Below are 16,736 nucleotides of genomic sequence, written 5' to 3' on the forward strand. Positions count from 1 at the left end.
CACAGCAACTTGTGGTCGGGTACAGCTAGTCTATATAAATAAAATTGGAATGTTCGTTTGTTCAAAATCGAAAATCTCCGAAAGTTCTTCACCGTTTGCTTTGAAATTTTCACACAACGTTCCATTTGCATCCGAGCGGGTTTCTATATACATACTATAAAAATGTCACTTCTGTGACAGGAAAAAAAGAACATTTTTTTAAACTGTGTTTTCATGTGAGTGAAATCTTCGAAACCTCTTTACCGATAGCTTATAAATTTTGACGCAACGTTGCATTCGAATAGGCGCGTGTTTTCATATACATGCTATATACATGCCTCACCTGTGATAGGAAAACACATGCTTTTTTATTAAAAACAACACCATCTGTTGGACGTATGAGCAACACACGCTGTAATTTCTGAAAGTTTTTCACCGATTGCCTAAAAATTTTGAAAAAACGTTCCATATGAATACGCGCAAGCTTTTATATATACTGTCTATATAGATGCAACATCTGTGACAGGTAAAAACAATTGTTTATATATAAATATATATATATATATATATATATATATATATATATATATATATATATATGTGTATATATATACATATATATATATATATATATATATATATATATATATATATATATATATATATATATATATATATATATATATATATATATATATATATATATATATATATATATATATATATATATATATATATATATATACAGTAGTATATTTTGGTAGCAGTCTCTCTTGTAAACATATGTTGTTGAATATGACCGAAAAGGTAAGATTAATAATTCTAACACGAATCTTCTCAATATTTCTTATGTTTTTCTTCACTGTCAGTGGTAATAAAAATAACAATTCTCCGAAATTCATTTTTTAATTGTCTGAAAAGAGAAAAAAATGAAAAATGCCAAAAAAAAATGGTCTCGCTTCATGCAGGTCGCTGTTCAATCCCCGACCGTCCGAGTGGTCGGATACCATTCCTTCCCCACGTCTCATCTTAAATCCTCACCACTTCCAAGTGCTATATAGTGTGTAATGTTTTGGCGCTTCCCCCTGATATTCCCACCCTCCACCTTTCCACCTTTCCTAATTTGTCCACCTTTCTTTTGCTACGCATCTACACCTCTCGCCATCAACGCCCCAGCCATTTGCTTAAGATTTGACATAATATTTGAGACTTTTTTTCCCTCCCACCTCTATCTCTGTTATGAAGCAGAATAAAGATGAGAGAAACGCTATTAAAAAGTAGTTAACTATTTAACAGAATATGGAAGTGATTCTTTATTTTTGGACACTTTATTTAAGTCTCTCTTTCCATACTTCCAGAGATAAAGCAGCCTATGTCTTATATTCTTTTTTTTCTAGGCATTTCCTTTCCAATATTGACGTCTTTTAAGATGATCTTCTCGTCAATATTTCAAGCATATGTGCTACTTTTATGTATTTATTGAACTAGAAAAACACAGCTTCTGGAAAATTTGTTTTGTAGAGTCCATTTAGTTCGAGTATTCTGTTGTGTTTGTTACTCAAATGTATCATTAGAAAACAGTGTGTGTCATATAGTGTATAGTGTGTTATATAAGATGAAAATACATATAGCTATGCGACTCGATGAACGAGTGTTATAAGAGAGGCAAAATTCACCAAGTAAATTATTTTAGCTGATTTAAGAGCGGAAATTGATAAGAGCACAGCAATAGCAAACATTTTGCCTCAAAAGAAGTGTATACGCAATAACATCCAGTTCTCAAATCGATTAGCCAGATAACAACATTAACCAAACTATTTCAAGATATTTTTTTACTGATAACTTATCAGTATAGATGTTCCGGAGGTGCAGTAAGACATATATATATTTGTATGATCACTTTTATTATTGTTAATTGATAACCAGTACTTATGAGTTTTAGCATCCACCAGTATTTGTGAGTGAGAGAATGTTCGTCTGTCTGTTATCCATGGTTGGAAATCACATGCTTTGGGCTAGCCTCATCAAGCTTTGATTCATGAAGCATGTAGGGAAGTGTTATAGGTCAACCGAGGGTCGGTTCGAGTCCCCGTAGACTTATTCAGTTTTATTGCTGCTTAGCATAATTTTTCAGAGATAAAGAGAGAGGGCATGTTGGTGTCAATGCAGCTTCTGGTGTCAAGATGCTAGGCGTGTCAAGGGAATTGCTAGGTTAACATGAACCAGGATAAACACCATCAACACAGCACAAGCTGTCGTGGGAAGCTGTACCCTCTTCTTGCCATTCTCCGTTGCACAGACTGAAGTCCAGATGCAGCTGAAGAAATAGAAAAATGTATCAGTTATAGTCTTTAAGATTATAAACAGAAAGGCTTTCTGGATTTCATGGCCTCATGTGCTACCAGCATTACATTGCCGCGACCTAGACATTAAGGAATGAACATGGTGGTTCTTACCAAAGTTTGCAGGACGGAGCTTTAAGCTCGGTAACTCTTATTCAAATTGATAGAGAGCTAGAACCCACACAGCTAGGAATGCCGAAGTATTTAAGCACACTCTTATTACTATTAATCTACACTCAAATTATAAATCTAATATACTTTAATAACTTGATTAGAATTAAATATACATTGATATGTAGAATATTACTAATTGTAAAATTTATTTCAATAAAACTAATTCTGTTCCTGTAAACTACTCACCCTTGTTGGTTCCAAATTGGTTTGTCCCTGTAGAGCCAAACTATCACAGAGGTTCTGGCCCACAGTTTTACCGTTGCTTTGAATGTAGTTTAGGTCTCCCCCGTTTGAGACTGAATCCCACTACAGAGAAAATGGGAATGTAATTACCACAAATGTATTAATGCAAGATTAAAGGAATTAGTGCATTTTATGAAGCATGTAGATTAAATGCAAGTGTTCACTCTGCCTCAATGTATAATAATATCCATCCTTTGAATCTTCATTGATATTTTGTAATTCATGTCTAGATATTTTAATACAATGATATATTGTTTGCCAACTGTAATAGAAATATCTCATTTCTATAATTTTTTATAGTCTGTGAAAAGTACTGCATTTACACTTACCTCATCGCGGCAAGTTTTCATGCAGCCACTGTGGTCGTCACAGTCGGTGGCACCGTTGACTGGCAGGTCGTCAACGCTGATGGTCTCATTGGGAAACTTCAAAACGACTTCACAGTCACATTCATTTTCCCCCTGCGACCTGTTGAACGAGCCATAGAAGAAGAGACAGTAATAGATAAAACTGTTGTACTAGTAGAAGGTCTAACAACCATAGAGAACATCTGCGACTACAGTAGAATTTGCAGGTACGTAAAAAAGAAAAGATTGATCTTTGAGGATCACCCTAAATTGTGCCAAACAGATGGAAGACGTACTAAGGAATGCTAAGAAATTACAAAGGAATGAGGAAGGAAAAGTATGGTCGTTAAGACGAGATCTTTCAAAACAAGAAAGACTGAAGCTGAAATTAAACCTCGTAGTGGCAAAACGTCAAAATGAGAGCAGGAATGAAGAAGAAATCAATTAATTTTTTTACAAAGTGATAGGGGATAGGCAGACCAGTAAAATGGTACAAACAGCCAAACCAACAAAATCGCTAGAGAAAGAGGGACTGAAGAATATGGAGAGAGGGAACATGTTCCTGAAAATCGCACTCACCATCATAGATCGAGAGAGATCAAAGATATTGGACTTAAGTGATGTAATACAGCTGCAGACGCCAGACATTGTTGCACTCATGGAGACGAAACTTGAAGATGGTGTTTTAATTGAGGTTACACTCCAAAGGGGCTACTGAGTTTAGAGATGGAACAGAAAAATTAAGGAAGTTCGTGGCGTTGCTGTGCTGGTGAAAGAACACCTAAAGATAAACTAAATATTGATTGCCAATCCTCGAGAAGTTGACATGTAGCACTAGAGATCTGCAATAAGGATGATTAACTAATGATCATAAATGCATATAGTACAATGCCATGCAACACATGATCAATGGAGGAGCTGAATAATAATCGAGAGGATCTTATGACAGTAATGAGTGAGATAATAGCAAGAGCTGATGAAGGTAGATCACGACTGTTGGTAGTCGGCGACTTCAACTAGAAATCCATAGACTGGGAGGCATATGAATTTAGAACAGGATTTTTTTACTTGTAGATTCGTAAAGCTCATCCTGGAAACATTCATGTATTAACATGTTACATAAGCTACGAGGATGAGGGAAGGGGATGTTTCCTCTATGCTGGATTTGATATTTACCAGGAAAGAGGAGGAGATATTTGACATTCAATACCTTCCTCCCTTGGGTAAAATTGACCGTGTCTTTTTGGGAATAAAGTATGTATTGTGTTATAAGCTGGAAGAAAATAAGGAGGTTTTGAAACTGTTGGAAAAACCTGATTTCAAGAGAGGACATTATGGGGAACTTAGACATTTCTTTAAGGAATTTAACTGGAAAGACTTGTTGTTATGATATGAAGTAAATGAGATGTATGTCAGGTTTTGTGAAATATATGATAAATGCACAACAATACTTATACCAAAACACAGATGCAGAACCAGAAAACAGAATTAGTTCAACAGAAATTGCGAGAGGGCCAGAGACCAAAAGACACAAAGATGCAACCAATATAGGAAGAGGCCAAACCCCGAAACATACCAGCGATACAAAGATGAGAGAATCAACTTCTCGACAGTGAGGAGTGAGGCAGAAAGAAATATTGAAAAATTGATAGCGGACAACTGTAAAACAAAAACAGGCCTATTTTATAAACGCATAAACAAAAAATAGCAGGTAAAGGATAATATTTAGAGATTGAAAATGGGATACAGATTCACGAAAAATAAAAAGGAAATATGTGAAACATTAAACGAAAAGTTCCAATGTGTGTTTGCACAAAATGAAATCTTCAGGGAACCAGACACAATGAGAATTCCAGAGAACAATATAGAGCATATTGAGGTGTCTAGATACGAAGTCGAAAAAATGTTCAAGGAGCTAAGCAAGAACAAAGCAGTTGGTCCAGATGGAACTTCACCATGGGTTCTGAGAGAATGTGCACATGAGTTCAACATTCCACATCAAATGATTTTTCAGGCATCCATGTGTACAGAAGTTGTATCAGATATCTGTAAAAAGTCTAACATAGTTGCAATCAAAAGTGGCAGCAAGGAAAGCCCCACAATTATATATCTGTATCATTGACAAATGAAATAGTGAAAATATTGAAAAAAATAATTAAAAATAAATGGGTAGAAATTCTGGAGAAAAACGATATAATATCAGCCAGTCAGTATGTTGTTCGATCTGGAAGATCCTGTGTAACGAATTTACTCTGTTTCTATGATCGACCCACAGAGATTTTACAGGAAAGAGATGGTTTGGTTGACTGAATTTATCTTGCCAATATCTTAAGAAGCACATCAACAAACTTGAAAAGGTGCCCAGACATGCCACTAAGTAGCTCCCAGAACAGAAGGACAAGAGCTACGAGGAGCGATTAGAGGCTTCTCATATGCAAAAACTATAAAATAGAAGAAAAAGAAGCGATATGATCAGTACGTACAAAATAGTAACAGGAATCGATGAAATAGATAGGGAACAATTCCTGAGACCAGGAATTTCAAGAACAAGAGGTCATAGATTTAAACTAACGAAACAAAGCCGCCGGAGAAATTATAAGATAATTCACTTTTCTAAACAGAGTGGTAGACGGGTGGAACAAGTTAGGTGAGAAGGTGGCTGAGGCCTTTATTTGAGTGAATAATTCAATAAAATGAAAACCTTTAAAAATTGACAAACATTGAAGAACAGCCAACTAGAAAAACTAAGAAAGTTCCTTATTGGTTCATGCCTTATTGGCATGAACCAATAAGGAACTTTCCGAAGAAAAAATGCTGCTAGGTAAATATTGAAAAGATAAATATATTTAAAGATATATTAATACAATTTCTAATGAACAAGTAAGTAAAGTACAGTACAATCCCATGATAACAGTTAGTAACTTGAAGGAAGATTACTAACGGAACATGAACCAAGCGTAAAAAGACTTAATGGACTATTGAAGATGAAGAAAAGTATGTTTGTAAGAAAAGAGGAACTGATAGTCAATCATAATTCAAATTTTCTCACCGCAGGCATGCATTAATAGTATTATGTCAGCGGCATGTAAGAAACAAAATTTATGTGGTTATTATAAGCGTGGAGTAGGAATCATTAAGAATTGTGAACGTAAGGAGTATAAAAAAGTAGCCCCAGTGTGGAATACCCACCCAATACACACAAAGCAAAGCTTTAGAGAAAGTACACAGATCCGTAAAACGATCGATCATTAGAACTTATAAGACTGAAATATGAGAAAAGACTGAAGTAGTTGTGGTGTAGCACAGGAACGACATAGTTTACGTGATTATTACATAGAGAAATTTTTAAGTTATCGAATTGACAAAGAAAAATGAATTGTTTAGCATGAGAATGTGCATGCAGAAGATGGCAAGGAGGGAACCAGAAATCTAAATATTACATAAAAATGTAAGTGGACACTTTTATTATATAAGGAAAAAACAGTTGAATGATTAAAAAGGAGGGAATTAAGGCGGCCTCTGAATATAGATTCTATAGTAACATTTACAAGAAGTGATTAGTCGCTATATGGCGGCGTCCAGGAGCTGATGCTTGTTCTGAAAGCGCATGTTGATTGCTACATATAACATAGGAACATATGAATAAACGAAAAAGAAGATGGTTTTTCGGTACATACGAGGCAGCACCTGAATAAGTTGGTATGCAACAGACCAAAAGATTTTTTTTTTTTGCTTTAAACATTGTCTGTGTAAGACCAGGTAAATACTGGTCAATGTCCCAACAGCACGGTGCACTTAACCGTCCAGGCACATGAACTTTAATAAATATTAAAGAAATTGTATAAGAGCAGCGAGAAATATATACATACTATACGTAATATAGAGTAATTGAGCTTTTACCATGCAAGGACAGCGAGGGAGAGGAGGACCAGGAGGCACTTCATCTTGCTGGCAGAAGTTGTGTGAGGAGCACCCTCCAGCAGGCAGCTTTATACTGCCTCCCAGCCCTCCTCAGCAGGGGACTCAAGGTGATGCAGCCACCTGGATTCTCCCAAGCAAAAAAAAAAATATATAAAAAACAGAGGAAAATTTACACGTATTTAGAAATCTTACTTGCAGCTTATATTATTTAACGTCCATTGCAGCTGTCTTGTTTACATAGCACAGATAAGACTTACTACACAAAAAGCGACATACAGTTATCTGAAAAATAGGTGAAGAATTTTATCCATCAGAGATCCTTTAAATATTTTAACAAAAGAAATCAGCAACACTGAAAATATTTTATCTATATATTAATTATAATTATTTCATTCATTATCTGAAGAAGATATTAGACAACTCTCTAAAAGCCTAATTCTTTAATATAATTCCTCTCTCTAAATACTTGAAATACCATCATATTCTATAAATTATAATGTAAATATATTTATACCGTATACTAGTCACGTAGCAAAGATAATTGATTGGGCACTCAATCATATCTGGAATCGAAGTCAGAGCTGTAAACCAATATGTGAGTCGTACCCCAGAACAAACAGGAAATATAACCATAAGACGGCCTATAGGAAGGAATAGCTTTAAGCTTTAAGGTATGAGCAATACGATAGAAAAGTTTTAAGTCTGCTGAAATTGGACACAATTTATATGCTTCGGAAACTACCTGTGTTAAAAAAAATCATATTAATGCTCCTGCTGTACTTCTGTCAATACTACTTCCATGACTATTATGAGAGCTGCTACCAAGACTACTTCTATGACTACTACAAGAACTGCTATCAAGACTACTAATAATACCTATTCTTTTGAAGAGATTAGGTACTGACTGAATAATTTTCTGTAGTGTTATCAAGTTGAAAATCACCTTTTTAAATTAATTGAAAATAGCCCTGTAATAATCCCTAATAGTCCATAGAAGTAAAAATGGAAATGTTCGTTTGTTCAGAATCGCTAATCTCCGAAAGTTCTTCACCGATTGCATTGAAATTTTCACACAACGGTCATTCACATCCGAGCGGGTTTTTATATACAAACTATATAGATGTCACGTCTATGACGGGAAAAACGATCCTTCTTTGGAAAAACTGTGTTTTTCATGTGTTTTTTCATGTGAGGTAAATCTTCGAAAGCTATTTACCGATTGTTTTTAAATTTTGACACAACGTTGCATTCAAACAGGCGTGTGTTTCTATATACCCACTATATATATGCCTCACCTGTGACAGGAAATAACATTCATTTTTTTAAACAACGTAATTTGTTGGACGTAAGAGCAACACACTTTATAATATCCGAAAGTTCTTTACGGATTACTTTCAAATTTTGACACAACGTTCCATTCGAATACGTGCATGTTTTTATATACCAACTATACAGATGCAACATCTGGGACAGGTAAAAACAAGTGTTTTTTTTAAACAGCGCAATCTGTTGCTAGCAAGAGCAACACATGCTATACTAAATGTTACGATTCCATTTCAATGTTTTCGATTCCATTGATTAATTGAAATTTCATCGATTTTGATTTATTTTCATTTTGATTTCAATATTTTGTGTGACAGTGCCTTGGAATTAAGCTGTGGTGTTTACCTTAACGTTAATTTCATGAGTATAGTTTATCTTTTATTTTTTTCATTTTTTTCATTTGGTATTAAAATGTTTTTATTTTTCAGTGATGAGAACATCATATTGTTTGATGTTCCCAATTTCCTCAAGGGAATACCAGATCATATGGGAATGCATCGGACAAGGGTGTGGGGAATGGTGGGGAGGACGATGGGACGGCAGTGGGGGATGGTGGGGACAACGAGGGGACATGGGAGGGCGTATTGGTGGGGAGGACGACAGGACGGTGGAGTTGGGGACGAGGGGAGGGGGAAATTGAGAATGTTGGGGATAACAAGAGGACAGGGAAGTGGGGGAGGGGGCAATGGAAGGAAGGACGAGGGATGGGGGGGGAGGGGGAGAATAGTGGGGAGGACGAGGGGACGATGGAGTAGGGAAGATTGTAGGGAAAGACAAGGGGACGGGGGAGGGGGGAATGGTTGGGTTGACGAGGGAATGAAGGAGGGGGGAATGGTGGGAGAGAGAGAGGAGAATGGTTGGGAGGACGAGGGGACAGAGGAGTGAGGAATGGTTGGGTTGACGAGAGAATGAAGGAGGGGGGAATGGTGGGGAGGACTGGGGGACAGAGAAAGGTTGCTGTGGCTCAGCAACGCACATGCGTTGCTGAGCCACAGCAACACGTGGCCGGGTACACCTAGTTTAAAATATAACATATCATAAGAAAAACGTGGGAGCGTTTCTAAAAGCAATTGTCCTCTAACTTTAGTGATACAAGGAATTGCATATAAGGTACCTAACTAAATTCTATTCACTTATATTTGTGTGTTTGGATTTTTTGGCGGGATCCGGTAAAGCTATCGCAACCCATGTCTGCGATGGATGTTTCTTGCTTGAAGAGGAAGGCGGACAAAGTAATCAGATATGAGAAATTCATTTGTAGCACCTGAAGATGCTAGCAACTCGCCCGTCCTTGGAAGGGCGATGACTCAGGCGCTGTTAAACAAGAAGAGACTGAGTCATGATTTTATGTTTCCTGCAGCGTCTTTGACCTTTCTGAGAAGGTTAAAAATGTTATATGATTGTTGTACGAAGGTGACAGATATCACTTTGATTGTTTCTATAATGCTTTGTGTCCATGATCTCATGCAAATGGGTGTGTCACGAACAATGAATTTTATAGGTGATTTATATGTACTATGATAAATCTATTTTTTGGTTTTATAATTGCTGGCGACGATATGAGAATATCGTCGCCAGATATCGAATATCTACGATATGGCGATAGGTTACGAATTATTTGCAATTCTCCCAGTATCTTAGAGATATTTCTATCAGTATTCATTAAATTTTAATTTAATGTACTGATCCCATGTTTCCATTTGCTTGTTTTATAATTAGACAGTGACTAGAAGTTTTCATGTGAAAAAAGGTGATAAGATAATATTCATCTTTAAATTCTCAAGACTTCCCATATTTATTTATCATTTATCTCATTATTTGCTCAATGTGTCGCTATTGGCCCACCACCGTTGACTGGCACCATCATCCGGGAAATCTCACGAAACGAAAAATATATTATAAAAAAAAATGTAACTTTGAAGCTTGAAGACTGGATCGAACCAGAGTCCAGGGATTCCCCCGCTGACCCGCGCTGGTCACGTGGACACGATATGCCAAAAGACTTCGATTCAACCATCGTTCTTCAATGATTTTTTCTTAGATATATCACGTAATTTTGTTTTCATTGTGTTATTTAGCACGAAAAGGAAGTGAGCAAGGAGTATATTTCGGATTGAACTTCTTTTTCTCCATGCTCTAATATCGAGCAGCTTCTGTACCTTGGTGCCGTATTAAGGTCATGTCTGGGAACCTGCAACAACCACAGAGAGATAAGATTAAAGCAATAACAACAGGAAAACAAGATATTTCATGACCCAGGCTACGTGGCCGTCACTACGGCGTTGGTGAGAAGCTCATCAAAGCTGACAACATGCAAACATTAAAGCAATAGACTAAAGTGACATGTTACTGAAAACATGTAACAAATATATCTCGAGTTTTAATGCTTATATAAGCAATAAACTCTAAACCAAAGCCACATACTTTTGAAAGATGAGTCCAATTAAATCGTAACTATAACCTTAAACTCCAATTCAGAAAATCCCTCGAGTAAGGAAATGTTTTCTCACGATCACAAATCATTGAACTTCCTCCTTGACTTCTAGGAGAAAAAGGCAGAAGATGTGCAGCAACAATTACAGCCCGATAAACCTAACCTCACACATCTTCAAGCTCATAAAGAGAATCCTTTTCAAAGAAATCATCCAACATCTCAAGTGCTAACGTTTTTACATAAACTTTCACGCAAGTTTTCTCATAAACAACAATATATTCAAGTTAAAAAATCTGCTTGCTCCTGTTTAAATTTTGCTAAGTGCTTTGGACAAAATTAAGATGCAGTGAGAACAGAGCTGTTCTCCGCAGCCAAGAAACTAATATAACATCGTAGAGGAAAATGCACTACGGGCTCAACATATACTGTGCCACTTGGAACTTTTTGTTCCAAGTAGCTGAATCTAAAACAACAACAAACAGTGTCGTTGAGTAATCAGTTTCTACTTAAATGTAAAGTTAAGAGCGTCCTTCTCGTTAGGCAGAAAAACAATTAATTTATTATTAAATAATTTGCGTAAAATTGTGCTTAAAGTCGTTAATTATAATTAATAGTTGTAGCTAATTTTTAAATCATGATAAAAAAATGTAACTACAATGTACGAGATATTTAAACAGCTATGACACATATTTTCGTAGAATTGACTGATAAAAGGTAACGAACCTCATCAGATTTTGAAGCAAACTTAATAAAAAAATTAATAAAAAACTAAATATGAAATCAGAATCGATACATAAAATGATTTTCATAAGACAAAAACTTCCATCGTTGCTGGGAGCAGGCAGGTGGCTAAATCTACTGAAGACCTTGGACCCTGGCTGGGAAGTGCTTTAAGACAGTATATAACTGTCTTTCTGACAGTGTTACACACAGTTTCTGACAGTAAGATGAAACGTCGCATCGTCCTACTTCTTACTACTAATACATTATATCTGCTGCACCACTCAGCTACACTTGGCTTTGTTCTTAGCTTCATTCCAGATGCAAAACTTGTACTCGGAATGATCTTAAGGCTTTCTTTGCCATATGATATTGCTGTTTTCCGTGTTAGGTGTCTTATTTCGTTTTTTTTAACCGGAAGTAATGCAATTTACTGACATTAATGTTTCAAATTCTGAGACCTTTACTGAGATTAATGCTTCAGATTCTGTGGCGTTTCTGAGATTAGTAAATCAGATGCTGAGGATTTTTTCTGAGATTTATCCTTCAGATGCTGAGGAATTTTTATTTTAGATTAGTGCTTAAGATGCTGAGGCTTTTACTAAGATTACTGCTTCAGAGGGTGTGCTTTTTTCTGAAATTAATCTTTCAGAGGCTGAGACTTTCATTGACATTAATAATTCAGATGCTAAGTTTTTTCTGAGATTAATGTTTCAGATGCTGAGGCTTTTACTGAGGTTATTGCTATAATGGTCCAGGTTTTCCTTAATACGCTATAACGGTCTAGGTTTTCTAGAACGGTCTAGACCGTTTTACTTAGACCTAGGTGATTCGATGAAATATCAATGCCCAAGCTTACCACCAAGTGCTGTCGGGACGTTGGGGATATAGCCTCGGCTACCAATGTCTTTTGAACAGTCACGGTTGGTCGAGTGGTTAAGGAACTGTGTACGCCATGTTCATAGTGCTCCTGGCTGTCTGGGTTCGAATCCTTCTGGGGTGTGGAGATTTCAGTTGCATATTGGCATGGGGACCATTCAAGCTTGTTCATATATATATATATATATATATATATATATATATATATATATATATATATATATATATATATATATATATATATATATATATATATATATATATATATATATATATATATGTATGTATATATATATATATATATATATATATATATATATATATATATATATATATATATATATATATATATATATATATATATATATGTCGTACCTAGTAGCCATATATATATATATATATATATATATATATGCAAACAAGCCTGAATGGTCCCCAGGACTATATACAACTGAAAACTCACACCCCAGAAGTGACTCGAACCCATACTCCCACAACTGGTATGTACAGGGACGCCTTAATCCGCTTGACCATCACGACCGGACAAAAGGAAGTGATAGCCGAGGCTATATGAACCACTTCCCCGCCGGCACTCGGATGGTAATCTTGGGCATAGCATTTTATCAAATCACCTCATTCTTTGGGGCACACGTGAGGAACACAAATGCAAACAAGCCTGAATGGTCCCCAGGACTATATACAACTGAAAACTCACACCCCAGAAGTGACTCGAACCCATACTCCCACAACTGGTATGTACAGGGACGCCTTAATCCGCTTGACCATCACGACCGGACAAAAGGAAGTGATAGCCGAGGCTATATGAACCACTTCCCCGCCGGCACTCGGATGGTAATCTTGGGCATAGCATTTTATCAAATCACCTCATTCTTTGGGGCACACGTGAGGAACACAAATGCAAACAAGCCTGAATGGTCCCCAGGACTATATACAACTGAAAACTCACACCCCAGAAGTGACTCGAACCCATACTCCCACAACTGGTATGTACAGGGACGCCTTAATCCGCTTGACCATCACGACCGGACAAAAGGAAGTGATAGCCGAGGCTATATGAACCACTTCCCCGCCGGCACTCGGATGGTAATCTTGGGCATAGCATTTTATCAAATCACCTCATTCTTTGGGGCACACGTGAGGAACACAAATGCAAACAAGCCTGAATGGTCCCCAGGACTATATACAACTGAAAACTCACACCCCAGAAGTGACTCGAACCCATACTCCCACAACTGGTATGTACAGGGACGCCTTAATCCGCTTGACCATCACGACCGGACAAAAGGAAGTGATAGCCGAGGCTATATGAACCACTTCCCCGCCGGCACTCGGATGGTAATCTTGGGCATAGCATTTTATCAAATCACCTCATTCTTTGGGGCACACGTGAGGAACACAAATGCAAACAAGCCTGAATGGTCCCCAGGACTATATACAACTGAAAACTCACACCCCAGAAGTGACTCGAACCCATACTCCCACAACTGGTATGTACAGGGACGCCTTAATCCGCTTGACCATCACGACCGGACAAAAGGAACTATCTATCTATCGGGCTATCACTTCCTTTTGTCCGGTCGTGATGGTCAAGCGGATTAAGGCGTCCCTGTACATACCAGTTGTGGGAGTATGGGTTCGAGTCACTTCTGGGGTGTGAGTTTTCAGTTGTATATAGTCCTGGGGACCATTCAGGCTTGTTTGCATTTGTGTTCCTCACGTGTGCCCCAAAGAATGAGGTGATTTGATAAAATGCTATGCCCAAGATTACCATCCGAGTGCCGGCGGGGAAGTGGTTCATATAGCCTCGGCTATCACTTCCTTTTGTCCGGTCGTGATGGTCAAGCGGATTAAGGCGTCCCTGTACATACCAGTTGTGGGAGTATGGGTTCGAGTCACTTCTGGGGTGTGAGTTTTCAGTTGTATATAGTCCTGGGGACCATTCAGGCTTGTTTGCATTTGTGTTCCTCACGTGTGCCCCAAAGAATGAGGTGATTTGATAAAATGCTATGCCCAAGATTACCATCCGAGTGCCGGCGGGGAAGTGGTTCATATAGCCTCGGCTATCACTTCCTTTTGTCCGGTCGTGATGGTCAAGCGGATTAAGGCGTCCCTGTACATACCAGTTGTGGGAGTATGGGTTCGAGTCACTTCTGGGGTGTGAGTTTTCAGTTGTATATAGTCCTGGGGACCATTCAGGCTTGTTTGCATTTGTGTTCCTCACGTGTGCCCCAAAGAATGAGGTGATTTGATAAAATGCTATGCCCAAGATTACCATCCGAGTGCCGGCGGGGAAGTGGTTCATATAGCCTCGGCTATCACTTCCTTTTGTCCGGTCGTGATGGTCAAGCGGATTAAGGCGTCCCTGTACATACCAGTTGTGGGAGTATGGGTTCGAGTCACTTCTGGGGTGTGAGTTTTCAGTTGTATATAGTCCTGGGGACCATTCAGGCTTGTTTGCATTTGTGTTCCTCACGTGTGCCCCAAAGAATGAGGTGATTTGATAAAATGCTATGCCCAAGATTACCATCCGAGTGCCGGCGGGGAAGTGGTTCATATAGCCTCGGCTATCACTTCCTTTTGTCCGGTCGTGATGGTCAAGCGGATTAAGGCGTCCCTGTACATACCAGTTGTGGGAGTATGGGTTCGAGTCACTTCTGGGGTGTGAGTTTTCAGTTATATATATATATATATATATATATATATATATATATATATATATATATATATATATATATATATATATATATATATATATATATATATTAATATATATATATATATATATATATATATATATATATATATATATTTATATATATATATATATATATATATATATATATATATATATATATATATATATATATATATGTCGTACCTAGTAGCCAGAACGCACTTCTCAGCATACTATGCAAGGCCAGATTTGCTTAATAAGCCAAGTTTTCATGAATTAATGTTTTTTTCGACTACCTAACCTACCTAACTTAACCTAACCTAACTTTTTCGACTACCAAACCTAACCTAACTTATAAAGATAGGTTAGGTTAGGTTAGGTAGGGTTGGTTAGGTTCGGTCATATGTCTACGTTAATTTTAACTCCAATTAAAAAAAAATTGACCTCATACATAATGAAATGGGTAGCTTTATCATTTCATAAGAAAAAAATTAGGGAAAATATATTAATTCAGTAAAACTTGGCTTATTAGGCAAACCGGGCCTTGCATAGTACGCTGAGAAGTGCGTTCTGGCTACTAGGTACGACATATATATATATATATATATATATATATATATATATATATATATATATATATATATATATATATATATATTAATATATATATATATATATATATATATATATATATATATATATATATATATATTAATATATATATATATATATATATATATATATATATATATATATATATATATATATATATATATATATATTTGAATACTGAAAACTCCACACCCCAGATGTGAACCCATACTGCCAAGAGCACTATGCAATTGGTGTATGGGAGACTCTAAACACTCGACCATCAGTGACTCTTCAAATGATGATGGTAGCCGAGGCTATTTCTCCATCATCCCGACGGCACTTTGATGGTAATCATGGGCATAGTTTTTTTTATCAAATCACCTCACTTTGTGGGGTGATTGATTGTCGAGTGGTTAAGGTCTCCTGTACACCAGTTCCACAGTGCTCCTGACAGTATGGGTTCGAGTCACTTCTGAGGTGAGAAGTTTTCAGTTGCATATACATGCCTGAGGACCATTCAGGCTTATTCGCATTTGTGTTGCTCACGTGACCCCACAAAGGGGCCCGTGAGCATTTGCGACGTTATACAGTTTCTTGGCTGCCGAAAACAGCTCTGTTCTCACTGTCTCTTAATTTTGTCCAAAGCACTTAGCAAATTTAAACAGAAGCAAGCAGATTTCTTAACCAGAATATATTGTTGTTTATGGGAAAACTTGCGTGGAATGTTTATGTAAAAACGTGAGCACCTGAGATGTTGGATGATTTCTTTGAAAAGGATTCTCTTTATGAGCTTGAAGATGTGTGAGGTTAGGTTGATCGGGCTGTAATTGTTGCTGCACAGCTGTCTTTTCTTCCAAGAAGTCAGGGAGGAAGTGCAATGGTTTGTGATCGTGAGAAAACATTTCCTTACTCGAGGGATTTTCTGAATTGGAGTTTAAGGTTATAGTTACGATTTAATTGGACTCATCTTTCAAAAGTATGTGGCTTTGGTTTTGAGTTTATTGCTTATATAAGCATTAAAACTCGAGATATATTTGTTACATGTTTTCAGTAACATGTCACTTTAGTCTATTGCTTTAATGTTT

The 16,736-nt window shown here is 37.0% G+C and overlaps 1 protein-coding gene across 1 annotated transcript; it reads right to left on the reverse strand.

The window, feature by feature from the left end:
- Positions 1-1,864: 1,864 nt before the first annotated feature.
- On the reverse strand, positions 1,865-7,120 carry LOC123762605 (uncharacterized). Its single transcript, XM_045749215.2, has 4 exons — positions 6,986-7,120; positions 3,068-3,206; positions 2,682-2,801; positions 1,865-2,296 (listed from the first exon to the last, which is right to left on the reverse strand). Exons 1-4 carry the CDS (start codon positions 7,027-7,029, stop codon positions 2,192-2,194), a joined length of 408 nt encoding a protein of 135 aa, XP_045605171.1. The 5' UTR covers positions 7,030-7,120; the 3' UTR covers positions 1,865-2,191.
- Positions 7,121-16,736: the final 9,616 nt, after the last annotated feature.

Source organism: Procambarus clarkii, chromosome 27 (assembly GCF_040958095.1).
Source record: "Procambarus clarkii isolate CNS0578487 chromosome 27, FALCON_Pclarkii_2.0, whole genome shotgun sequence".
Classification (NCBI taxonomy): domain Eukaryota; kingdom Metazoa; phylum Arthropoda; class Malacostraca; order Decapoda; family Cambaridae; genus Procambarus; species Procambarus clarkii.